Source organism: Ricinus communis, chromosome 5, assembly GCF_019578655.1.
Source record: "Ricinus communis isolate WT05 ecotype wild-type chromosome 5, ASM1957865v1, whole genome shotgun sequence".
Lineage (NCBI taxonomy): Eukaryota > Viridiplantae > Streptophyta > Magnoliopsida > Malpighiales > Euphorbiaceae > Ricinus > Ricinus communis.
The window spans coordinates 23,781,218-23,808,227 of NC_063260.1; the positions used below are offsets into that span (position 1 = coordinate 23,781,218).

Below are 27,010 nucleotides of genomic sequence, written 5' to 3' on the forward strand. Positions count from 1 at the left end.
AACTTTTTTAATTCAAATATAAATTATCTATGTATGTATTCTAGTTATATATACCAATGTCAAATCATTATTTATTTATTTATTATCCTGTGCATATGCAAAAGTTAGAATGTCTACTCAGCAAGCAAAAGATTTGTCTTCATTATAACTTTATTACACAGTATTGACCAATAGCATTCTATTTCTAAAACTGCAGATCCTCTTTCCCATTTCCAGTTGGCTATTAAAGAAACAAAAAAATTAAAGGAATAAACTTATTTCCAACAACAAATTCCTTGGTATTTTAACCCTCTAACAACAAACAGCCTCCACTCCACTCAATATCGACCATCTTCTCCGCTGATAACCTCTAAATCTCCGAGCTTCACAAATGGACCAAACAACCTCTGCTTCAGTTGATCCAAAGAGTGGCTTCAATAGGATCACCAAGATTTTCCATAGCCTAAGACCTACCGTTGATCTTCCTTCCGAAGACGCTTCCATCTCGGTCGCGGACTATGCTCTCTCCTCCTCTCCCGATTTTGGCTCACTTGCTCTCATCGACTCATCCTCTGGCCACGGCATCTCCTACTCAGATTTCTACTTATTCACCAAATCTTTAACTTGTTATCTCCACAACGTCATAAAACTATCAAAAAATGACGTCGCCTTTGTACTTTGTCCAAAGTCAACAAAAATCCCCATTCTCTACTTCTCTCTACTTTCACTCGGCGTTATTATCTCTCCTTCAAATCCACTCAACACTGAACTAGAAATTTCTCGCCAAATCAGTCTCTCTAAACCAGTCATTGCATTTGCTACCTCGTCCACTGCTCACAAAATCCCCAAATTAAACCATAAAACCATCCTCCTCGACTCTCCTGAATTCAACTCAATTCTCACAACGAGTTGCCCAACCCATGAACTCGACAAAGTTACAGTGAGACAATCAGATTTGGCTGGGATCTTTTACTCGTCGGGCACAACAGGAAAAGTCAAAGCAGTTATGTTAACTCACAGGAATCTGACGGCTGTAGTTGGAGGATATCTTGCACTTAAACAAGAGAAGGCAGTTACGCTAAATCCTGTACCATACTTTCATGTGTATGGATTTTTCTACAGTTTGAAATCGGTTGCGTTAAGAGAAGTAGTGGTGGTGATGGAGAAGTTTGAGTTGAAGAAGATGTTGAGAGCTGTACAAGAGTTCAGAGTCACGCAACTTGCGGTGGCGCCACCGATTGTAGTGCAGATGGTAAAGGACGGTTTAACCGATTGTTATGATTTGAGGTCACTTCAGGCAGTCGGTTGTGGTGCTGCTCCGCTCGGAAGGGATGTGATCGCTGCTTTCAAGGCCAGGTTTCCCACGGTGGAACTGTGGCAGGTTAGTGTGCTAGGTTTCATGAAAATAATATTACGAATAATACATATATTCTTATAAAATAATAATAATAATAATCATAAATCATTTTATAACAGTCTATATCTTATTGTTAAGAGATAGAATGTATTTTGGATTAATCGGGGTTCAAAAAACACATTTAGGAATTTAGATATTGTTTAAAAAAAGACCTTAGATATTAATTTTATTAAATCATTTTTTTCAAACATATTTTAAAAAAATTAGCAATGCACATGTTTAATAAGTTCAACAATTTAAGATTAGATAATTTAAAATAAAATAAAATAAAAATCAAGATTAGAAAAATTGTTGAATTATTGACTTAAATTAATTTGAGCTTTTATTGCTCATTGAAAAAGATAATTATTATCTACATTAATTATATATATTGCACTGAAATATATAAATAAATTCTTATATTTTAATATTAAATCATTAATATATATTTAAATATTTAAATTAATAAATAAAATTTAAATTATTTATTAATTTTATTTATAAGTAAAAGAACTCTTTCATTAAATATAAAAAAATTAGAGCTGTTGTTGCTATTTTATAAAGGAAAATATCATGATCGTGCAAAGCCGCTAACTGCGTCTGTACAAATCATAAGAAGAAATCTGGACATCATTTCCAGGAATACACAGCAACAAGAAGTTCAGGAAAAAGAACCCAAAGAGATTCAAATAAGTGTTTTGGACAATAGAATTAGATGTTTGCCAGTTGAGTACTTCTTCAGGGGGTGTCAGCGGTTCTAAGTTTCCAGAGGGTGAAATCCGTGTAGGAAGGATTTCAGATCTTTTGTTCTCTGTTTTTCCTAAGGGAGGGAAATCCTCTGGTTGTAACATGAAACATTCTTGAACCAAGGGTTGTCACCGATACAGTGTGAGATGAAGTAGGTCCAAAGTTCGTGGCATTGTTATACGGCCCAACGTTTTGTACCTCCTGTACTAAGCGGGCCGGATTTCCGGCCTATAAACCTTTGGATAATTTCGCAGGAAGGGGTTTGCCATATTCAATGTTGAGTTGTGCCATAATTTCCTTGAACTCATCATAAGAAACGTCAATGACTGTTTTTCCTTCTTTGGCAAGAAACTCAATTGCCTCATCGAACATTGGCAGTGGCTTTTTATTTTTCCTCTGGGAACCATCCGGATCCCGATCATCCGGCTTAGGATGAATCTCCGAACAAGAAGTATCCAGGAGACATCTTTGGATTCTTCGTGGATCTTGAAAGCGGTGGTTCAAAGTATAATCCATATCATCATTACATAGGCATTCCGGCTTGCACATTTCGGGGCTACATCCCGGACAAAGTGTCCCTCTGACTTGTGCGGCATAGATCCGGTTGCCGGATGCTTGAAAGGAGTGAATAGGGATCTTCTCCCTAGGCCGTGATACAGTTGTATCATTGATGCTTGGAAAATTGATGGTCTTTGAGGAAGATTCCTCGATTCTTGTAAAGACCGTCTTATGATCCCATCCTTTTCTTTGAATAAAGAGGGGATCTGTGGCTTGTCTTGGTTTTGATTGAGATGATTGAAGCTTCTCATAATTTGTTACCCACTCAATAGGAATTAGTTTGTAGATCTTCCTTTTCAAGCTGTCGAGGAGCTTGAACTATTGTAGGGGTTTGACCAGAATCAACCATAATGTACAAAGCATCAGATGAGGCTTGAAAGCCTGGGATCTGCAAGTTAAGTGCATGATCCTGCAATCGATAAACGATCTGATGGTGAAGAGTCGGCCGAGAGAGCATTTTCAACTTGACTAGCTCCGTGATTTGGACTTGTACTTTCAAGGCAGTGGATAGATAAGGATCACTCGGAGAGAGGTTAAAGTTTGGGAAGAAAGTCAAAACAACACCACCAGTGTTAAGTGTTGTGACTATTGTCCCAATCACTGCATGCTCGTACTTGAGATAACGAGTGTCCAGAAGCGACATCCGTGCTGTAACAGGCAATCCCATCCTTCCATGATAGGAAAGAACAAGTCGCATGACTCGAGATGGAGATGAGAGTAGCCTTATTTCCGCCATTGTTCTATGAAAGAGGTGGGAATTTCTAAAGTAACATCGCTCTTGAGAAGTAGCGGTAAGTGAACACTGAGAAAGTGAGGAAGATTGAACATATTCTTTTATGGTGAGGGATTTTTTGTGGATGATTTGGTTAAAGGTTTTTCTGACAAAGTTCACATTTCTTGAATATGTTGTAAGGGTTGATGATAAGTACCAAAGTATCTTCTCATGCGTTATCAGGGATATGGGAGATCTCAACAAGATGGTCTATCTTGTTAGATATGGTTTTCTTACAAGAGGGAGATAATTGAAGAGTAGAAGTATGCGAGGTAATTTCTCTAGACATGATGTTTAAGGTTTCTCTTCTTCTATCACCATGGCTCTGATACCAAATGGGAGCCGAGAGCTGTTCATGGCATAATCCTCATGTCAAACTCAGCATGGAGCGGATCCTCAGTTAAGACACAAGCGGCCTCTTGCCATGGGGTCTTTCTACTCTTTTGGATCTTTAGATAGCTGAGTTAGCTCTTTTGGATTAGAACAACCACAAGAAACCCTTTATCAGCCCTTTGGCACATTCTCTCATCTTTACCCAAAAAACACAGAAACCCAGCAAAAGAAAACCTCTCCTCCTCTAGCCTCTAAAGACAAACTTCCAGAGCAATCTCTCATCAGTCCGTATGATTCAGAATCCTCTTCAGATAATTCAGAGATGGCGGACATCACTGAGATCCTCATGAACACTTCTGCTATTGATCCCAGTCCAGAAATAGTGGAACCTGAAGATGAGGATGCTCAGTCACTCTTTGCTCCCACTGGAGCTCCAAACCCAAGGTCAAAACCAGCTAGAACAGGACCTTGGTTCACTTTTGATGACCTACCACCATCAAAATGGAAGGATAAGCTTTCCGAATTCTTGGCATGGATTGATCTTCAGATGACCCTTGAAGGAGCCACACTCAAAAAAGTCCTTGCCGAATTTGTCACAAGGTTTACCGGAAGCTTAAGAGATTGGTTTCAGTCTCAGCATGAATACACTAGGCTTCAATTTGTCACTCTGCCAACTCCATCAGCAGCAGTAACGATCCTCCATAACCAGTTCTTTGGAAGTTATGACCTTGTCATAAGACAACAGAAACAAGAGTTCTTTGATCGAAAATGCTGTTCATTAAAAATCAAGGATCTGGAAAAGCACTATTCGGCTATGTCCAAGCTCTACTATGTCATTGGAGGACATGATGGTGACGATACACTAAAGTATACCTTCATCACCTCTCTGCCAGATGAAATACAACCTGAGGTTAACAATATGATTGTGGCTACAAAGAGACCAGTCACCTCTATTACACTTGGCGAAATCTGGCAATTCACACTCTCTTCCATTAAGAGACTGTGTGATCAACAAGAGTTATTCAAAAGGTTATCTCAAAGGGACTTGATAGTCCAAAAGGCTTGCAACAAGAACCACCTCAAGATTAAGTGCAAAGCCGCCAACTGCGTCTGTACAAATCATAAGAAGAAATCTGGACATCATTTCCAGGAATACACGCGCAGCAACAAGAAGTTCAGGAAAAAGAACCCAAAGAGATTCAAATACTTCCGTAAAAAATGGAACCAGGGGTACAAGTCTGACAGATGTTTCATCTGCAAAAGAAAGGGACATTATGCAAAAAATTATCCTAGGAATCCAGAAAAGTCAGCAAAGATGATTCAACAAGTCAGCATGTCTTTATCTCTTGCAGACTCTTTTGAAGCGGAGATAGAATCTCTACTTTCAGAGCAAGAAGATCTTACCCCAGAAAGCTTATTTGGGTTAGAAATGGAATTCTCAGACTCCACAGAGTCCTCACAAGAATCTTCTTCAGACTCGGACGATAGTGAAATACCAATCTTGATGATTGGTCTGCATGAAGAAAGTCAGGAGAATATTCTTGAAGATGTAATACAATATCCTCTCTCTCCAACCCTACTGTCTTCTTTCTTTGTTTCTTCTCCACCTCTTGAAACTTTTCAATTTACTACAAAACCTCCTCCAGTTCCATATATTCTCATACAGATACTATTTTCAAAATACTCCAAGCATGTACCAGTAATAGCTTTCTTTGACACCGGAGCACAAAGAAGCATGATGAACCCAATGGTTCTCCCATCAGAGTATTGGAAGCCCCATGATCAGTTCTTCAGGGCAGCCAATGGCAAACCTTCAAAACCACTCTGATCACAATACAGAAGATCGGAATACAGTTCTTTCCTGATTGCGTTGTATGGACGCACATCATTGGCTCAGATCTTCCAAACAAGGATATCCTGATAGGATTTGATGTTTATCACCAAGCTCAAAAGCTCCAAATTCTTCCAACTGGCATAAAGTTCAAGAGGCGAGTTTGACATGAAACTTCAAATCCTGTTTTCCGTGACGGATACTATTCCACCATTCCTTCCATACGGGAAAAGTTCCTTGATTCCAGGAATCTCATTCACATTTTCAACATCCTCTTCCTCCGTGGAAAAATCCACAATTCTATATCGGCCTCCCCTTGAACTTAATGAAGACATTAACCCTACTAAAGCCACACACATGGGAATGTCTCCCATGGACCTAGCCCTTGCCGGTCGGAATGCGACATTGTTACGAAGGTCTAATTGAACCCACTACTTCACAATGGGCTTGCCAAGCCTTTTATGTGGAAAAAAGGTCTGAAAGGATCCGAGGAAAGAAGAGGCTTGTCATAGACTACAAGCCCTTAAACCATTTCCTTCAAGACAATAAATTTCCTCTCCCTCGGATCTCAAATCTCAAGGTACACATCCAAAAGGCCCAATACTATTCCAAATTTGACCTAAAGGCGGGCTTTTGGCAACTCGGTATCCAGCCCATAGAGAGATACAAGGCGCATTTTGTATCCCTAATGCCCGATACCGGTGAATTTATGCCCTTTGGGCTCAAGACGGCCCCATCTCAATTCCAGAAGACAATGATTAAGATTTTTGGGCCTATCCTTTACTCTTCTTTGATCTACATCGACGACATCCTTCTATTCTCAAAAATAGCAAAGGACCATCACCAACTGTTACAACAGTTCCTTGCCATCATCCAGAAATATGGCATTATGCTGTCAGAAAAGAAGAGCACTATTGGCCAACGAGAAATTGAATTTTTCGGAATGCATTTCAAGAATGGCCAGTACACATATGGTCCCCACCTGACAAAGGAACTTGATAACTTTCCAGAAGGGAATTTATCAGTAAAATAAATTCAACAGTTCCTTGGAATCCTAAACTATGTTCGAGAGGCCATTCCACACCTGTCTAGTTACACGTGCCACCTCTCAAAGATGCTCAAGAAGAACTCTCCTCCATGGGGAGCGGAACAAACAACGGTGTCAAAAATTAAAAGAGCTAGCTCACAATCGCCACCTCTTACAATCCCGTCCAGGAGAACTTATTCTCCAAACGGATGCATCCTGACTATGCATGGGGGGCCATCCTCCTAGAAAAGCTCCACGACAAGGAACAATTATGTGGATATGCATCGGGTTTTCCTCTTGGGAAAAACATTATCACACGACCTACAAGGAAATTTTGGCGGTCAAGTACGGGATAAAAAAGTTTGAATTCTTCCTGATTGGACAGCACTTCCTGGTTCGGATGGACAACTCTTCCCTCCCAAAGATTCTTGAATCCAACCAGAAGACCTTGCCTGAGCCCCAACTATTGCGATTAAAATCATGGTTCAGCAGGTATGACTTTAAGGTTGAGCATATAAAAGGGATAAGAAACCTAATCCCGGATTTCTTATCCAGACTTTCCAAACCTCAGAATCAGCCTATAGTCCTTCTCACCTCTACAATAAATCTTCCCATAATCTTTATGGCTTCTTTATCTTCCATATCCAACCTGCAACCTCCTTCACCACCAGATTTTCCCAACAACCTCACAACCAAACAAGTCACTGACTTTGCCCGGAACATGATGTTCCATTATTTGGCAACTTTTCAACAAACTTTCTCACTCCCAATACAACCCAACTTCTTCTTTCCAGAATACTCTTGGTGTCTGATTTATCACTTATCTCTTGAACATCCAAAGCATGAAAGTGAGTTATGGTGAAGTAGTGGGTTCAATTAGACCTTGCTGCAACAATGTCAGGCATTCTGATCGGGCAAGGGCTTGGTCTGTGGGAGACATTCCCATGTGTGTGGCTTTAGTAGGGTTAATGTCTTCATTAAGTTTGAAGGGGAGGCTGATATAGAATTGTGGATTTTTCCACAGAGGAAGAGGATGTTGAAAATGTGAATGAGATTCCGGACAGAACTGAAGGAACTTTTCTCTGTATGGAAGGAATGGTGGAATAGTATCAAATCCTGACAGTTGAAGTTTCGGTGTATGGTAAACTGTCTCTTGAACTTTATGCCAGTTGGAAGAATTTGGAGCTTTTGAGCTTGGTGATAAACATCAAATCCTATCAGGATATCCTTGTTTGGAAGATCTGAGCCAATGATGTGCGTCCATACAACGCAATCAGGAAAGAACTGTATTCCGATCTTCTATCTTGTGATCAGAGTGGTTTTGAAGGTTTGACCATTGGCTGCCCTGAAGAACTGATCATGGGGCTTCCAATACTCTGATGGGAGAACCATTGGGTTCATCATGCTTCTTTGTGCTCCAGTGTCAAAGAAAGCTATTACTGGTACAGGCTTGGAGTATTTTGAAGATAGTATCTGTATGAGAATATATGGAACTGGGGGAGGTTTTGTAGTAAATTGAAAAGTTTCAAGAGGTGGAGAAGAAACAAATAAAGAAGACAGTAGGGTTGGAGAGAGAGGATATTGTATTACATCTTTCAGAATATTCTCCTGACTTTCTTCATGCAGACCAATCATCAAGATTGGTATTTTACTATCGTCTGAGTCTGAAGAAGATTCTTGTGAGGACTCTGTGGAGTCTGAGAAGTCCATTTCTAACCTAAATAAGCTTTCTGGGGTAAGATCTTCTTGCTCTGAAAGTAGAGATTCTATCTCCGCTTCAAAAGAGTCTGCAAGAGATAAAGACATGCTGACTTGTTGAATCATCTTTGCTGACTTTTCTGGATTCCTAGGACAATTTTTTGCATAATGTCCCTTTCTTTTGCAGATGAAACATCTGTCAGACTTGTACTCCTGGTTCCATTTTATACGGAAGTATTTGAATCTCTTTGGATTCTTTTTCCTGAACTTCTTGTTGCTGCGCGTGTATTCCTAGAAATGATGTCCAGATTTCTTCTTATAATTTGTACAGACGCAGTTGGTGGCTTTGCACTTAATCTTGAGGTGGTTCTTGTTGCAAGCCTTTTGGACTATCAAGTCCCTTTGAGATAACCTTTTGAATAACTCTTGTTGATCACACAGTTTCTTAATGGAAGAGAGTGTGAATTGCCAGATTTCGCCAAGTGTAATAGAGGTGACTGGTCTCTTTGTAGCCGCAATCATATTGTTAACCTCAGGTTGTATTTCATCTGGCAGAGAGGTGATGAAGGTATACTTTAGTGTATCGTCACCATCATGTCCTCTAATGACATAGTAGAGCTTGGACATAGTCGAATAGTGCTTTTCCAGATCCTTTATTTTTAATGAACAACATTTTCGATCAAAGAACTCTTGTTTCTGTTGTCTTATGACAAGGTCATAACTTCCAAGGAACTGGTTATGGAGGATCGTTACTGCTGCTGATGGAGTTGGCAGAGTGACAAATTGAAGCCTAGTGTATTCAGGCTGAGACTGAAACCAATCTCTTAAGCTTTCGGTAAACCTTGTGACAAATTCGGCAAGGACTTTTTTGAGTGTGGCTCCTTCAAAAGTCATCTGACGATCACTCCATGCCAAGAATTCGGAAAGCTTATCCTTCTATTTTGATGGTGGTAGGTCATCAAAAGTGAACCAAGGTCCTGTACTAGCTGGTTTTGACCTTGGGTTTGGAGCTCCAGTGGGAGCAAAGAATGACTGAGCATCCTCATCTTCAAGTTCCACTATTTCCGGGCGGGATCGATGTGAAGTGTTCATGAGGATCTCAGTGATGTCCGCCATCTCTGAATTATCTGAAGAGGATTCTGAATCATACGGACTGATGAGAGATTGCTCTGAAAGTTTGTCTTTAGAGGCTAGAGGAGGAGAGGTTTTCTTTTGCTGGGTTTCTGAGTTTTTTGGGTAAAGGTGAGAGAATGTGCGAAAGGGCTGATAAAGGATTTCTTGTGGTTGTTCTGGTTGTGAAAGAAAAGGGAAAGAAGAAAAGTACGAAGGAGCAATAGCCGATGAGGTTGAAGCTGCTGATATGAAAGTTGGAATTGCAGTAGACTGGTTTTTCCGGAGCTCATTTTCAATTTGATCTATCTGCTTCTTCAGCTGGGAAATCTCCTTTTGCTTTTGCATAAAAGAGGAGGTGATCGGCTGAGGTATCCAGAGTTCTTTGGCCAAAGCTTGATACTTTGCTGTAAGGGATGAGTACAGTTGTAGGACTTCTTGTGAAAAAGTATCTAGCTTGTGATCTATGTTTTGAACCAAGTGTAGTGCTTGATCCAATTTTCCATCTATCTTCTTCAAATAAGTGTTTTGGACAATAGAATTAGATGTTTGCCAGTTGAGTACTTCTTCAAGGGGTGAAATCCGTGTAGGAAGGATTTCAGATCTTTTGTTCTCTGTTTTTCCCAAGGGAGGGAAATCCTCTAGTTGTAACATGAAACATTCTTGAACCAAGAGTTGTACCGCTGATACAGGTGACAGAGATGAAGTAGGTCCAAAATTTCGTGGCATTGTTATACCTGGCCCAACGTTTTGTACCTCCTGTACTAAAGCGGGTAGTCGGGTTTCGACCTATAAACCTTGGAAGGGTTTGCCATATTCAATGTTGAGTTGTGCCATAATTTCCTTGAACTCATCATAAGAAACGTCAATGACTGTTTTTCCTTCTTTGGCAAGAAACTCAATTGCCTCATTGAACATTGGCAGTGGCTTTTTATTTTTCCTCTGGGAACCATCTGGATCCCGATCATCTGGCTTAGGATGAATCTCTGAACAAGAAGTATCAAGAGACATCTTCTTTGGATTCTTACAGCCAGATCTTGGCGGTGGTTGACATAATCCATATCATCATTACATAGGCATTCTGGCTTGCACATTTCTGGGGCTACATCCCACACAAAGTGTCCTCTGACTTGTGCAGCATAGATCTGGTTGCCAGATGCTTGAAAGGAGTGAAAAGGGATCTTCTCCCTAGGCCGTGATACAGGTTGTATCATTGATGCTTGAAAAATTGATGGTGCTGAGGAAGATTCCTCAGTTCTTGTAAAGACCGTCTTAACAGTCCCATCCTTTTGCTGAATAAAGAGGGGATCTGTGGCTTGTACTGGTTTTGATTGAGATGCTTGAAGCTTCTCATAATTTGTTACCCACTCAATAGGAATTAGTTTCTGTAGATCTTCCTTTTCAAGCTGTCGAGGAGCTTGAACTATTGTAGGGGTTTGACCAGAATCAGCCATAATGTACAAAGCATCAGATGAGGCTTGAAAGCCTGGGATCTGCAAGTTAAGTGCATGATCCTGCAATCGATAAACGATCTGATGGTGAAGAGTCGCTGAGAGAGCATTTTCAACTTGACTAGCTCCCGTGATTTGGACTTGTACTTTCAAGGCAGTGGATAGATAAGGATCACTCAGAGAGAGGTTAAAGTTTGGGAAGAAAGTCAAAACAACACTACCGGGTATTAAGTTTTGTGACTATTGTCTCGATCAGCATGCTCGTACTTGAGATAACGAGTGTCGAGCGTTTACATCCGTCAGTAACGAGCAATCCCATCCTTCATGATAGGAAAGAACAAGTCGCATGACTCCGAGATGGAGATGAGAGTAGCCTTATTTCGCCATTGTTCTATGAAAGAGGTGGGAATTTCTAAAGTAACATATCGCTCTTGAGAAGTAGCGGTAAGTGAACAACGAGAAAGTGAGGAAGATTGAACATATTCTTTTTATGGTGAGGGGTTTTTTGTGGATGATTTGGTTAAAGGTTTTTCTGACAAAGTTCTGTTTCTTGAATATGTTGTAAGGGTTGATGATAGGTACCAAAGTATCTTCTATCTGTATGTTATCAGGGATATGGGAGATCTCAACAAGATGGTCTATCTTGTTAGATATGATTTTCTTACAAGAGGGAGATAATTGAAGAGTAGAAGTATGCGAGGTAATTTCTGTAGACATGATGTTTAGGGTTTCTCTTCTTCTATCACCAAGGCTCTCAGCAAGAAGATCTTACCCCAGAAAGCTTATTTGGGTTAGAAATGGAATTCTCAGACTCCACAGAGTCCTCATAAAAATCTTCTTCAGACTCAGACGATAGTGAAATACCAATCTTGATGATTGGTCTGCATAAAGAAAGTCAGGAGAATATTCTGGAAGATGTAATACAATATCCTCTCTCTCCAACCCTACTGTCTTCTTTCTTTGTTTCTTCTCCACCTCCTGAAACTTTTCAATTTACTACAAAATCTCCCCCAGTTCCATATATTCCCATACAGATACTATCTTCAAAATACTCCAAGCCTGTACCAGTAATAGCTTTCTTTGACACTGGAGCACAAAGAAATATGATGAACCCAATGGTTCTCCCATCAGAGTATTGGAAGCCCCATGATCAGTTCTTCAGAGCAGCCAATGGTCAAACCTTCAAAACCACTCTGATCACAAGATAGAAGATCGGAATACAGTTCTTTCCCGATTGCGTTGTATGGACGCACATCATTGGCTCAGATCTTCCAAACAAGGATATCCTGATAGGATTTGATGTTTATCACCAAGCTCAAAAGCTCCAAATTCTTCCAACTGGCATAAAGTTCAAGAGACAATTTCGGCCATACACTGAAACTTCAAATCTGTTTTCTATGACGGATACTATTCCACCATTCCTTCCATATATAGAAAAGTTCCTTCAGTTCTGTCCGGAATCTCATTCACATTTTCAACATCCTCTTCCTCTGTGGAAAAATCCACAATTCTATATCAGCCTCCCCTTCAAACTTAATGAAGACATTAACCCTACTAAAGCCACACACATGGGAATGTCTCCCACAGACCTAGCCCTTGCCCGATCAGAATGCCTGACATTGTTACAGCAAGGTCTAATTGAACCCACTACTTCACCATAACTCACTTTCATGCTTTGGATGTTCAGGAGATAAGTGATAAATCAGACACCAAGGGTAGTCTGGAAAGAAGAAGTTGGGTTGTATTGGGAGTGAGAAAGTTTGTTGAAAAGTTGCCAAATAATGGAACATCATGTTCCGGGCAAAGTCAGTGACTTGTTTGGTTATGAGGTTGTTGGGTAGCTGTTCATGGCATAATCCTCATGCTGTAAACTCAAAGCATGGACAGATCCTCAAGTTAGGACACAAGCGGCCTCTTGCCATGGGGGTCTTTCTACTCTTTTGGATCTTTAGATAGCTGAGTTAGCTCTTTTGGATTACACCAGAAACAGATCGTAGCAACTATTAGAACATTACCATTGGATTAAGAGAAAAGAAAAGAGAAAGTTAGAAAGCCATGAGAAAGTAAGAGAGTATAGAAGAGAGGGAAGCTTACTTAGAGAAACTTGCTTGGGGTTTTATTACCAAAGACTTCTCCTTATATAGAGTGGAGAGTCAGTACAATCATTCAAAAGTTAGTGGATATCCCACTAATACTTACAAACAAAAGTTAATGGATATTCCACTAAGGCTGACAAACAATAAGGTGACGATACACTAAAGTATACCTTCATCATCTCTCTGCCAGATGAAATACAACTTGAGGTTAACAATATGATTGCGGCTACAAAGAGACCAGTCACCTCTATTACAGTCCTCCATTACCAGTTTCTTGGAAGTTATGATCTTGTCATACGTCAACAAAAATAAGAATTCTTTGATCGAAAATATTATTCGTTAAAAATGAAGGATATTGAAAGACATTATTCTGCTATGTCTAAACTTTATTATGTCATTGGAGGACATGATGGTGATGATACACTGGAGTATACTTTCATCGCCTCATTACCAGATGAAATACAACCAGAGGTCAACAACATGATTACTGCAACAAAGAAATCGGTCACCTCCATCACTCTTGGAGAAATTTGGCAATTCACTCTCTCTTCCATCAAGAGACTCTGTGACCAACAAGATCTGTTCAGAAGGCTATCTCAACGAGATTTAATAGTTCAAAAGGCCTGTAAAGATCAAGTGCAAGGCCTCAACTTGCGTCTGTTCCAATCATAAGAAGAAGACTGGGTATCATTTTCAAAAATACCCACGCAGGAATAAGGAGTTCAGACAAAGAAAGACGTGCTCAAAAGTGTTCAGATATTTCCAGAAGAAGTGGAATCAAGGTCACAAATCTGACAGATGCTACATCTGCAGAAGAAAGGGACACTATGCTAAGAACTGTCCCCAAAATCCGGAAAAATCAGCAAAAATGATTCAACAAGTCAGTATGTCTATGTCCATTCCAGACTCATTTGAAGAGGATATAGAATCTCTCCTCTCAGAACAGGATAATTTTACTCCAGAAAGTCTTTTTGGGATTGAGGCGGAATATCCAGATTCCATGGAATCCTCAGAAGAGTCCTCTTCAGACTCGGATAACAGAGAGATCCCAATCTTGATGACCAGTCTCTCTTTGAGAGAAGAAAAAGAAGAAGACATTCTGAGAGATGTAATGCAGTACCCGTTCTCTCCATATCCACTCCCTCAGTTATCCCAGTTCTTTACTCCTGAGTCCTCTCAGCCTGTGACCAAAATCCCTCCAGTTCCCTATGTTCCTATACAAATCCTACCCTCAAAATATGCAAAACCTGTTTCAGTTATAGCTTTCTTTGACACTGGAGCTCAAAGAAGCATGGTGAATCCAGAGGTCCTTCCATCTGAATACTGGAAGCCCCATGATCAGTTTTTCAGGGCAGCCAATGGTCAAACCTTCAAAACTACTCTGATCACAAAACAAAAAATCGGAATACAGTTTTTCCTTGATTGCGTAGTATGGACGCATATCATTGGTTCGGATCTTCGAAGCAAGGACATCCTGATAGGGTTTGATGTTTATCATCAAGCTCAGAAGCTCCAGATTCTCCCCACTGGCATAAAATTCAAAAGACAATTTCGGCCATACACAGAGACCTCAAATCTGTTCACTATAGCAGATACCGGTCCACCATTCTTGCAATACACAGAAAAATTCTTTCTCTTTTCTCCAGAATCTCATTCACACTTCCAACACCCTCTTCCACTATGAAAAAATTCTCAGTTCTATATTAGTCTCCCTTTCAAGCTCAATGAAGATATCAACCCCACAAAGGCCACACATCTGGGAATGTCTCCTACAGATCTAGCCCTTGCCAGATCAGAATGCTTAACCCTGGTACAGCAAGGCCTCATTGAGCCCACAACCTCACAATGGGCTTGTCAAGCCTTTTATGTGAAAAAACGGTCTGAAAAGATACGAGGAAAAAAGAGACTTGTCATAGACTACAAGCCCCTAAACCATTTCCTACAAGACAACAAATTTCCTCTCCCTCGAATCTCAAACCTCAAGGTCCATATCCAAAAGGCCCAATTCTATTCCAAATTTGACCTGAAAGCGGGCTTTTGGCAGCTGGGTATCCGGCCCTCAGAGAGATCTGAGGCGACCTTTTGTATCCCTAATGCCCGATGTCGATGAATGGTCATGCCTTTTGGGCTCAAAACAACTCCTTCACAATTTCAAAAGACCATGATTGAAATCTTTGGGCCTATCCTTTACTCCTCTTTGATCTACATTGATGACGTTCTCCTATTCTCAGAAACAGCTGAGGAACATCATCAACTCCTAAAACAATTCCTCGCCATTATTCAAAAATATGGCATCATGCTGTCAGAAAAGCAAAATCTTATTGGCCGACAAGAGATAGAATTCCTTGGCATGCAATTCAAAAAGGCCAATACACGTATGGTCCCCATCTGACAAAGGAACTTGATCACTTTCCATAAGAAAATCTCTCAGTAAAACAAATTCAACAGTTCATTGGGATTCTGAATTATGTCAGAGAAGCCATACCACACTTGTCCAATTACACATGTCATCTCTCAAAAATGCTTAAGAAAGACCCTCCTTCTTGGGGAACAGAGCAGACTACAGCTGTCCGAAAACTAAAAGAGCTGGCCCACAATCCTCCACCTCTCAATATCCTATCCACGGGAAAGCTCATTCTCTAGATAGATGCGTCTGATTATGCATGGGGGGCCATCCTCCTTGAAAACCTCAATGGCAAAGAACAACTGTGTGGTTACGCATCTTGACAGTTTTCTTCTTCATAAAGACATTACCACACAACCTACAAAGAGATTTTGGCAGTCAAATACGGGATAAAGAAATTCGAATTCTTTTGATTGGATGACTTCCCCGGTTCGGATGGATAATTCTTCTTTCCAAAAATCCTTGAATCCAACCGAAAGCCTTACCGGAACCTCAATTATTGCGGTTAAAATCATGGTTGTGGTATGATTTTGAAGTTCGGTATATAAAAGGGACGAAATCTAATTCCAGTTCTGATCCAGACTTTCAAAACCACAAAATCAACCTATAGTCCTCCCTCACCGGCGATGAAATCTTCCTATAATCTTTATGGCTTCTTCACCTTCAAAAACCATTCTGCAACCTCCCTCACCACCAGATCTTCCCACCAACCTCACAACCAAACATGTTATTGATTTTGCCAGAAATATGATGTTCCATTATTTGGCAACCTTTCAACAAACTTTCTCACTAGCCATCCAACCCAACTTCTTTTTCCCAGATTACCCTTGGTGTTTGATTTATCACCTGTCTCCTACCCATCCGTAGATTGAAAGTGAATTATGGTTTTTATGGTGTCTTTCTACAGTTTGTCATCATACTATTGAAATTTCCATCATGAATCTCTTACATTTCTTCAATGATGAGACAAATTCGGGATCATATCCATGGAAATACATCACTTGGTTCAAAACTCCGTACCAATGGATAAGGGAACTCCTTAAGCTTATGCATGAGAACAGATTATTTACAGACAATAATCCCAGAGCTTCGGAATACCATGCCATTTTCATCTTCCACAGGCCTTATCTTCAGTTCTCGGAAGACACTTATGCAACTCAAAATATCTGCCATTATTGGAGAACACTTGATGTACCTTTGCATCTTGCTCCTCCACTAATCATAAAAGATCTGAAGCAAGTTTTCCCTCTCATCAATGACTATCATACTCTCTCTTATGGCTTTCTAAATTTCTTCCTTCTCTTCTTCTCGATCCATTGGCAATGAACTAATTGTTGCACGATCTGTTTCTTCTATGATCCAAAAGGGCTAACTCGGCTATCGAGGTCCAAAAGAGCAGAAAGACCTCCCATGGCGAGGTGCCTCTTTATGGTCTTAGCTTGAGGATACTCTCCTGCCTTTAGCAAAATATTTTTCTCTCCTCCGATTGAAAGGAGTCCCGCATCTGGATTATTCACTTCTTTTCTTTGCTTCATATTTTATTCACTTCTGGTTCTTGCGATTGCAGTGCACAATCTTATTAATAACATACTATTTCTTATACAATATAACAACACTCGGTCGAGAAAGAAAGAAACTAATTAATGGAACAGATTATATCATAAAATAAAATCAAAAATTGCTATATGTTGTTTAATTATCTATATTACACCTTCCTTGTATAAAACTTATATGTTGGCTACAAACTAAACGAGTTGTCTTACCAGTGCTGAATCTTCTTACGCAATTAAGCAATTAAGCAAGCAAAGTTGGAGTATCATTATGCTATTTTACCATTAATTGATTAGTATTATTTTAAATAATTCATTAGTTTTATATATTTTTTATTAGTTTAGATTATTAAAATTTTATATGTAATTTTATCTATTTTTTAATTATTTATATAAATTAAATTTATATTTATGAATTTTATAAATATCAAATATATCAATTAAATATAAAAAAAGATAAAAACCTATAATGAATAAACGTATACTGCATTTTGTTGGTCGATAACATATGATTGGTTTATTTGGTATCCCAATTATATTAAAAAAATTGTTAAAAATAAAATAAAATCAATTGTTATATATTTATAAAGTACTATACATTATAATGACTCGAAATTAAAAAACTAATTTGGATAACAAATAAGAAGAAGAGATGACACACTGATCACAAATGTTTTAATGTTTAGATATACGTTAATTTAGCTCATATTCATTACTAATATAAATATAATCCTTAAATCAAGGGTTATGGACTCACTGAATCATCAGGAGTCTGCTCTCGAGCAACAGGTCCAGGAGAAAGTCATTGTTGGGGTTCAGTTGGGAGACTTACAGCATATTGCAAAGTAAAAATAGTTAATCCTGACACTATGGTTGCTTTGTTACCTGGTAAACAAGGAGAGCTTTGGATTAAAGGACCTACAATAATGAAAGGTAAAAGTTCCTACTTTTTCTTGTCACCAATTTTCAATTATCATATATATGTGTGTGTGCGCGCACACATTTCATCAAGTTAATAAAATAAATTTGACTTGTTATTATGGAGTATGTGTGATATAAAGTGTATATCGTTTGTGCCTCTCATTAACTAAATTTTGTGTTTTCTCACTGCAGGTTATGTTGGTGACCCTGAAGCAACTTCTGCTGCTTTGACATCGGATGGGTGGCTAAGAACTGGTGATCTTTGCTATATTGATGAAGAAGGCTTCGTCTTTATTGTTGACAGGCTCAAGGAATTGATTAAATACAAAGGATATCAAGTAAGTCTCATAGTCATCTATCTTCCTCTTATTCTTATTCTTACGTTTCAATTATGAATATTTATGGCATGATGCATGAACCAAAGCACATAATATTTATGCAGGTTGCTCCTGCTGAATTAGAGCAATTACTCCTATCACATCCAGAGATAGCAGATGCTGCAGTGATACCGTAAGTATTTCCACTTCCTTTTAAGTTTTTTCAAGAGTTGCCTCCCCTTTAAATATTGACAAAAAACATGCAACTTTATTAAACTCTACTTCCAGTGCTCTTATATGTTTCAGTTAGTAGATAAAGTAATTCATCATGTTTACACGATAACTTCAACCATAAATATCATCTTTATGCTTTTTATAAAATCAGATGTTGCACTAGTAAACTGATTATTCTATTATCAGTATTCTTATAACTTGTTGAAGAATAAATAGTTATGATTTTAAAATAAATTGCAGATATCCTAATGAAGAAGCTGGTCAGATACCAATTGCTTTTATTGTGAAGCAACCTCAAAGCAGCCTAAACGAAAAGGACATAATGGATTTTGTTGCCAAACAGGTTCTACATCTTGAATGATTAGTCTTTCTTTTAAGGTTTTTTTTTTAATATTAACTATCTTTAACAAACTTTGCATTTTTTTTTATTTATGTCAAGAATTCTTACAAATTTACTCATCTTTCACTAATTTTTTTATCTTTGACTAATATCTTTCATCAATTCAATCTTTATTTTATTTGAATAAGATCATGATTGGTGGTTGGCTAACTTTTGGCCTAATCTGAGTTGCAGGTTGCACCTTACAAGAAAATACGACGTGTAGCCTTTGTCAACTCCATACCTAAGAGCCCATCTGGTAAAATATTGAGGAAAGATTTAAGGGATATGATTTTACCAGCCTTCGCATCTAGAATGTAATATATTGTATGGATGATCAAGCAAATTTATCTTATAGATTAACATGAACTGCAACACAAGAAAAATCATAATATATCATCACATCATAAGATAATCGGTTGGTGATGACAATATGATGCTTCAAATAGAATTGTAGTTTTCTTTTATATATGATAACAACAAGGCCATGAACAGATTTGGTTCCTTTTGAAATAAAAATATAATCTAATTTTACTTAATTTTTGTTATACAATAACTTAAGTAGGTGAAAATTGAGTCTGTCTTTTAAATGCACTATTATTAATTATATGAAAATTATTTACTTCAATGAACTCAAACAATTCTTGATTGAAAAAATGGATAGTATTATAAGCATTTGAATTTGCATATTAAACAGACATTGGTGCAATATAGTGGCAGGAATTTGAACTATATGAAAACTAAACTTTTCTAATTGCTCATGTGTTGTATCCTACTTTTGAATGGATAGTTTTTATATTCTACTGTACATATATTATTAATCTATTGGGCATTGGGCATTAGTATATAAATGGAGCATACATCAAGAATAAATACTAAACTTTTTAGTCTTTTATAGTAAATAGAATTACTCCATTAATTTTTTATTTTTTATCTGAAAAAGACTTAAGAAGGAATTGCAAACTACCAAAGTCACTAGCCTTATCTTTTTACATCTAAAAATAAAAGTTCAATTCTATATTTAAAAATCTTAAAGACTTAATAAAATAAAACAAAGACCTCAACATATAGACTAAAGCAATACAATATCAAACATATGTCTTATTCCCTGTAGCTTGAGATACAAAATAAAATTTAGTATTATAAGTACCTTATTATACCTTCATTGTATAGGACAAATAAAATTTTCAATTTCCATAGTAATAATGTTGATGTTGCAGTTCATATATCTGTATTGATGGTTAAAAGAATAATAAGATACAAAGCTACATGTATATGGATCATAAACAAATAACAGCATACAAAAACATAATTACTAAAGAGACCTTTCACATAACCATATACAAATAACCAACTTGCTTGTCCCTTTATAATAGACCTTTTTATTAGGGATATAACATCGAAACAGATTATTAAGTTTCATTATTGCTAAAGGTATAGCACCATGAAGAGATTAACATAGTGCACACGACAAAACTGTGTAATAAGAATATCATCAAGTGAACATGACAAATGAGAAAAACATCACCAAATTATGACATATGTGACATATAAAACATCATCAACAATAGCTTTATGTTCCATATTAAGAGAAAATAACACAACATCCTAGGAGCTATATATCTTTTACTATTAACCCATTTTGCCATTTCACAGTTGTTTTAGCCAGTTGATCAACCATAGAGTTCTTTTCTTTTCGAATATTAACGAAAGTTATTGCTGGTATTTTCCAACTTAGAGCTTTGATATTAAATATTGTTTCCCAATGCTCCAATCAGACAATATTATAGCTCTCCTTAAACCCATTTTATTAAATCACTTTTGGCTTTACATGTTATTTTTCAATACTCTATGCTCATATAGATTATAAATAATAAGAAATCATTTTGAAGATGTAAAATAAGTGTAATTCATACCTACTTTAATTGCATATACTGCAATGAATATATGAATAATATAGATATGTGAGTGTTTTCCACAAGCATTTAGTAATTAACATATATTCAATTAGTTAAAACTAATAATTATATTTCTACGATATAGTCTTTAAAAAATGCATACTTTTGAAGTAGGTAAGAATTTACCAATGTCAAAGAAAAAAGAATCTGAGATTTCTTTAGAATTAATCAGCTAATTTATTAATATATGGACTATTTTAGTATCTTTAAATATATTGATGATGGTCCAATGATTTTTATATGAAGGGATATTTATTAACAACATATAAGAGCAGGTGATGTGATATTTTAAAAAATAAAATGTACTTGTTTATATTGTGATATTTATAAGAGTTTTAATAACTATGGGTTGTAGTTAAACCTAAATTTGAACACCTCGAGTTTTTTTGCTAATAGTGTTCATTATTGACGATAGGACTGTCCTCTTTTCATCGTCTGCCTCCTTTTTCTTCTTTTTTGAACTTTTTTTGATGGCTACTACCTTTGAAGTGATTCTTTTTGTTATTAGTTGCTAATGGTGGAGGCTTTGTTATCATAAAGTGGTAGGCGACATTGTCCTTGAGGCTAGACAAGTGGTTGTTGGCATTCAAAGAAACACTAGTATTCTCGATCATAAATCTAGTATTTTTACTAATACCTTGTTTCCCCATCGGTTGTTGAAGATCTGGCTTATTACTACCTCCACTCTTACCATATTAATTTTGCCTTTTCACCTCTATCAATGGCCTTTTGAGTCACTACCATATTATTTATATAATTTTATTGTCTGTTGTGTTTGGTTAAAATTCATTTAAAAAATATATATGAAAGATAAAGTAAAATAAAAATAATAAAATTGAATAAGATGTTTTAGTATTATGAAATATATTGATAAACTAATATGAAATTCATTTAGAAATTATATCTATTTTGTTAGAATTTAATTTAGTTATAAATAATTTCACACAAATTTAAATATATAAAATTTCTAATTAATTTTCACTTCATTTAAAACATATAAACTTTGAAATTGTAAATGAATTTCATAAATTTAATTGAATTTTTAATTAAGGTAAATGTATTATCTTTATATTAATTATCTTAATTATTATTGTGTGTTTCTGTGGATAGTGTTTGATTCGTGCCTCTTTGTCATGAGACATAATTTTTGAATGTTTTGCGATAATAGTGTTTGGGACCATAATTTAGGAGATATTAGATTTGACTTACTCTAAATATTCAAATGCATTCCATTTTTGAATACTTTATCACAACCACTAACTAGTAAATTTAGTCTCTTCTCTCAATTCAATTTACAATTTACTCCCTCTAAAAGATGGCTTGCACATTAGTAGTTTTGTATTCTTTAAGATTTAAATTGGCTTCGACATGCTTATGGGTTTTCTTTATGTTTCCATTCATTTATTTCAATGATAAAAGAAGGGAGTCGGTCAATTGGAAGCAATTTTGACTTTTTGATTGGGGGACGAGTTAGTTGATGGAACATATAGGAATAGAGTTTTAGTTAATTTTTGAAATAAGAGGGACGTAAATGTTAATAGATACTATTATGTCAGGAGGGTTTCTGTAAATTGGCCAAATATAAAATGTCAGAAACAGTTTGCTGTTAGCCCACCAAAATGTAAGTTTACGCCTAGTGTCACAAACATCCACAGCAAACCTACAAATTAGAACTGCAATCTCATCTCGCTCTTCGCTCGAGCCATCTCCTACTCTTATCCTACTACTCTACACTAACCTAAATAAAATATCTCCACAAAATCTCTTTTCTTCTGCAGACAATCCCTCAATCATTCCAAGAAAACCCTAACTATGTTACCATCAATGGAAGTCAATTCTTTACGCGACAATTGCATTTCACCTCTCGCTATTTTCTCCTCAACCTCATCTTCTTTCTGCAGGATCCCCAAATGCGCCGTTTCCTTTCGATCAATTCGGCGACAAAAGAATTTGTGCTCTGCATGCGGCTCCGATACATTGGTCGCTAATTCTCGGAAGGATGATAGTAATAGTAGTAGCAGTAGTAATAGCAGTAGTAGTAATAGTAATAGGACTGGAGTTGTTGTGAGTGGTAAAAGAGAAGAAGAGGAAGATTTGAAGGATTGGATGCATAAAAATGGATTACCTCCTTGCAAAGTTGTTCTTAAAGAAAGACCTTCACACGATGCTAAGCTTAGACCTATTCATTACGTTGCTGCTAGCGAAGATCTTCAGGTGTTCAATTTTAATGATTTTGGTGCTTTTATTGTTTTCTTTATTTTAGATGTTTGGGAGGTTTTTTCTTAAAGGTGTATAACTGCAGACTGGTGATGTGGCGTTTTCGGTTCCGAATTCACTTGTTGTTACGCTCGAGAGAGTACTAGGAAATGAGACCGTTGGTAAGCTGCATTTTCTAGCATTTCCCTAGAAATTTTATAATCGGATTGGGGAAGTTTATTTAATTTGTAATTATTAGAAATTGCATGCTTGTTGAATTATCCTATACTGCTAATTGACAAGCATGTTCTTTGGAATTAGATAAGAGAGTGTTTTTATTATATCTCACTGCATTATGGACCCTTCGGTGTGCACTACAAGGCAAAATCATACTGTTTACTCTAATCAATTATAGGCTTGTGCATGTGCATAATATATCTCTACTTGACATAATTATGAGGCCCATGAGTATACTATCATTGACCGTTTCAAAGACTTTATTCTAAGATGTCTAGCTTCCATGAATATCAAGCTTGATTTCAATTGTTTGACATCTTTATTATCTGATTCGTCTTTCATACAGCGGAACTATTAACCACAAACAAACTGTCGGAACTGGCGTGCTTGGCATTGTATCTCATGTATGAGAAGAAGCAAGGAAAGAAATCATTTTGGTATCCATATATAAGAGAGCTTGATCGTCAACGCGGTAGGGGCCAACTAGCTGTGGAATCTCCACTTCTATGGTCAGAAGCTGAGTTGGCTTACCTGACTGGTAGCCCCACTAAGGTACTGTATGAATGTAATCTGTTGTTTAATATTGGATTCCATTGTCAGAATGCTGTTTGTGTACTGGCGCATTTTAAATTGATAAAATTTCCCTTGGTTATTATGTTAGAAGACTAATTCTGTTATTGGCCAAGTAGGCTGAAGTTCTTGAGAGGGCAGATGGAATTAAAAGAGAATATGATGAGCTTGATACTGTCTGGTTCATGGCCGGGTCTCTGTTTCAGGTTATACCTTGTATGCCTTAGTTGCTTGAGAAATTGTTTTTAATTGTAATCTCTTCAGAATATTTCCTTATTGTTTATATGAAGGAGCCCAAATATTGATATTTCATGACTTCTAATGCTTCATTTGCATTTTGCAGCAATACCCATATGATATACCTACTGAAGCTTTTCCTTTTGAGATTTTCAAACAAGCTTTTGTTGCAATTCAGTCATGTGTGGTGCACTTGCAGGTAAATTTGTTCTGTTCCCCGTGATTTTTATTGAATACCAAACTAATGGATTTGTTACTCTACTGTACGCAAGTATTTGTATCTCATGTAATTATAATATTTGAAGGCAGTGTTTGGGTTGATTTTGCTCAAGTCTAACTAAGTGGTCTTTCTATTATTCGATCTAGAAATCAAGCACTCTGGTACTGGTTAATCCATTTTAGTTGCTCTTATATCAGAATGTACCATCACTGGCACGGCTTAGTTTCTCATAATATGATCTCTTCTTTTTCTTAGCAAACTTAGTAGCCCTATTACTTTCTCTTTTCTTTTGTCACTGTTTTTGAAATAATAAATTGATGGATTGATTCTCTTCTGTCCTCAGAAAGTCAGTTTGGCTCGGAGATTTGCTTTGGTTCCTCTTGGACCCCCTTTGCTAGCTTACAGAAGCAATTGCAAGGCAATGTTAAGTGCTGTTGATGGTGCTGTTGAACTAGTGGTCGATCGTCCCTACAAGTCTGGGGATCCCATTGCTGTTTGGTATGTAATTTGCTATGGTAACCCCATATTAAATGTTTCTCTGCAGGGCCTTTGTCTATTAAGAAACTGAAGTTGGGTACTTTTTTTTCCAGGTGTGGGCCGCAACCTAATTCAAAATTGCTTATAAACTATGGTTTTGTTGATGAAGATAATCGTTATGACCGCATTGTGGTGGAGGTAATTTTGATGTTTTATTGTATTTCCAGTTCTTTTGTTGCCAACTTAATTCTGTTTATATTGAGCATTTTACTGTATGTCTCAGGCGGCACTTAACACCGAGGATCCTCAATATCAAGACAAAAGAATGGTTGCTCAAAGAAATGGAAAACTATCAATACAAGTTTTCCAAGTATGACTTCATACCCTCTAGCAATTAAGGTTGTAAGGTTCCTTCTCTTTTAATTTTTTTAATGAGTCTTCGCTGCAGATATATGTTGGAAAGGAGAAAGAAGCTATCTCAGATATACTTCCTTATTTGCGCTTGGGCTATGTATCAGATCCTTCTGAGATGCAGTCTGTTATTTCTTCCCAAGGTCCAATTTGTCCAGTAAGTTGATCTTTACCGAGTTATATTGCATAATTAGTTTGGATGCCATTTGTTGTTATGAATTTTGAGATTTTACACTGCTTTATTTGTTCCCGTAGGTGAGCCCTTGTATGGAACAAGCTGTGCTGGATCAGCTTGCTGATTATTTCAAGAGACGCTTGGCTGGATATCCTACTAGCTTGAATGAAGATGAGTTGATGGTAATTTTGGCATATATAAGATCTGCTGATTGTCAAATCATTATCTATTATTAACAAAATTTTACTTCATGTCTTTTTTGTTGGCTACATTAGTTGGCAGATCATAACTTGAACCCTAAGAAACGAGTTGCTACTCAGCTGGTTAGACTGGAAAAGAAAATTCTAAATGCATGTTTGCAGGCAACAGCTGATTTGATAAATCAGTTACCTGATCTTAGTGTCTCTCCATGCCCAGCTCCATATGCTCCCATATTGAAATGAAAAAGAAGGCATCTTTCTCTCTCTTACTCCATCTCTCATGTGTGATCGCACAGTTAGGGTAACAATGTTAACTTGGTTAAGTTTTTGCAGAAATCATTAATTGCTTTGTGGATCTTGCAAATATGTGGAACTAAATTCCAGTATTGGTGAACATGGGTTGTCTGCAACTTCTATGAAAATAAAGGTGTCCTTGGTTTATGGTTCATTGTATCCTTGTTTTCTTATTCCTAATGGTTGCAACTTGTGGGCCTCTGTTGACGGGTGGCTTGCTTTAAGGTCCCCATTTTTTGTTGATTTGGATAAAATATCTTTTGCTCAAATGATTTTAAGTATTAATAGCCATGTTCTTCATTAATAAGCTTTTCTTGTTTTGCAGGTATATTTGACTTGGATACTGCTTAAGGCACTGGATGAAATTGGCGTAGTTAGCTATGCCTTTTAAGAGTTAAGAGTCATTCATGTTCCATTCACGGGATTGGTAGCCGTGCTTTCATTCTTTATTATACTTTCATTAGCCCAGACCAGCCTAACCTTTTTTCTTATGTTTGTCATCCTATATTAACTTGTTAGTTCCTTCATCCTTATGGTAATTAGTCCTTGCTAAGCGTGAGGTAATGGTGGAAAAAGAAAAGGTGGGTTGGAGAAACAGAAGATAGACCAGAATAGCTGTGGAGTCAATAATTTGGCTTTTCATGAATGATTGCCTATCTGTAAATAAACAAACGGGTTTTGCAGTTTGACTGTTCATTGTTTCTGTAACTTGTACATCTGAGTAAAACTTCTTGTTGCTCGTGTTTCATCTGTGTGAAGACATTCCAGTCTCTATATGAGGTTTTAGTTGAAAGTTTATCATTAAACGTGCTATGGGGTCAGATGAAACATGGTCATATTTGATCGTATTAATGCATATATCTTCAAGAATGTTAAATGCATTATCTGCAAGTGCAGGCAGTCTCCAGTCAAGTGATGAATCCTGTGTAGATGAACACATAACCAATAAGACTATATAGCACTCCCGATTTGGCCAATACAACCGGAATATCAGTCGCCCACTATTATGATATGCTGGAAGATAGTGCAGGCCCTAGAGTAGATGTTTTAGGTGATTATGGGAAAATATACATGATAAATAAAGTGAAGTTTTTGTTTCCTACCTCTCGAAAACCTCTTTGCACTTTCTTTTGGAGCTACAATGATAAGGCGAACCTGCATCGCACCAACTGATTGTTGCCCAAAGAACAAAATCATCTCTATTAGTCTCCATTAAAACAAAACTAGCAACT

General features: G+C 37.2%; 2 protein-coding genes across 3 annotated transcripts; both read left to right on the plus strand.

Moving 5' to 3' along the window:
* The first annotated feature begins 207 nt into the window (after positions 1-207).
* Positions 208-19,342, plus strand: LOC8271779 (4-coumarate--CoA ligase-like 9). The gene is made up of 6 exons (XM_002509512.4): positions 208-1,360; positions 17,696-17,885; positions 18,066-18,211; positions 18,316-18,383; positions 18,665-18,767; positions 18,999-19,342. The coding sequence occupies exons 1-6, from the start codon at positions 371-373 to the stop codon at positions 19,122-19,124; spliced, it is 1,623 nt and encodes a 540-aa protein (XP_002509558.1). The 5' UTR covers positions 208-370; the 3' UTR covers positions 19,125-19,342.
* Positions 19,343-22,381: 3,039 nt separating this feature from the next.
* On the plus strand, positions 22,382-26,523 carry LOC8271780 (ribulose-1,5 bisphosphate carboxylase/oxygenase large subunit N-methyltransferase, chloroplastic). Of its 2 annotated transcripts, none has more exons than XM_048374498.1 (13): positions 22,382-22,975; positions 23,064-23,139; positions 23,541-23,746; positions 23,884-23,970; positions 24,108-24,200; positions 24,565-24,719; positions 24,812-24,896; positions 24,982-25,068; positions 25,147-25,266; positions 25,365-25,466; positions 25,560-25,735; positions 25,818-26,003; positions 26,104-26,523. In XM_048374498.1, the coding sequence occupies exons 1-11, from the start codon at positions 22,574-22,576 to the stop codon at positions 25,725-25,727; spliced, it is 1,581 nt and encodes a 526-aa protein (XP_048230455.1). In that variant the 5' UTR covers positions 22,382-22,573; the 3' UTR covers positions 25,728-25,735; positions 25,818-26,003; positions 26,104-26,523. The 2 variants fall into 2 exon arrangements, with proteins under 2 accessions (XP_048230455.1, XP_048230454.1); XM_048374497.1 differs by having other exon boundaries at positions 25,818-25,911.
* The last annotated feature ends 487 nt before the right edge of the window (positions 26,524-27,010 follow it).

What these genes read in the sequence shown, in the direction of transcription:
- LOC8271779 (XM_002509512.4), top strand. Translation starts at nt 371, where the DNA reads ATGGACCAAACAACCTCTGCTTCAGTTGATCCAAAGAGTGGCTTCAAT. An exon ending in CCACGGTGGAACTGTGGCAG is followed by an intron (nt 1,361 to 17,695) that starts GTTAGTGTGCTA and finishes CCTTAAATCAAG; the next exon opens with GGTTATGGACTCACTGAATC. An exon ending in AGGACCTACAATAATGAAAG is followed by an intron (nt 17,886 to 18,065) that starts GTAAAAGTTCCT and finishes TTCTCACTGCAG; the next exon opens with GTTATGTTGGTGACCCTGAA.
- LOC8271780 (XM_048374498.1), top strand. Translation starts at nt 22,574, where the DNA reads ATGTTACCATCAATGGAAGTCAATTCTTTACGCGACAATTGCATTTCA. An exon ending in TATCAATACAAGTTTTCCAA is followed by an intron (nt 25,069 to 25,146) that starts GTATGACTTCAT and finishes TCTTCGCTGCAG; the next exon opens with ATATATGTTGGAAAGGAGAA. An exon ending in CCCAAGGTCCAATTTGTCCA is followed by an intron (nt 25,267 to 25,364) that starts GTAAGTTGATCT and finishes TTGTTCCCGTAG; the next exon opens with GTGAGCCCTTGTATGGAACA.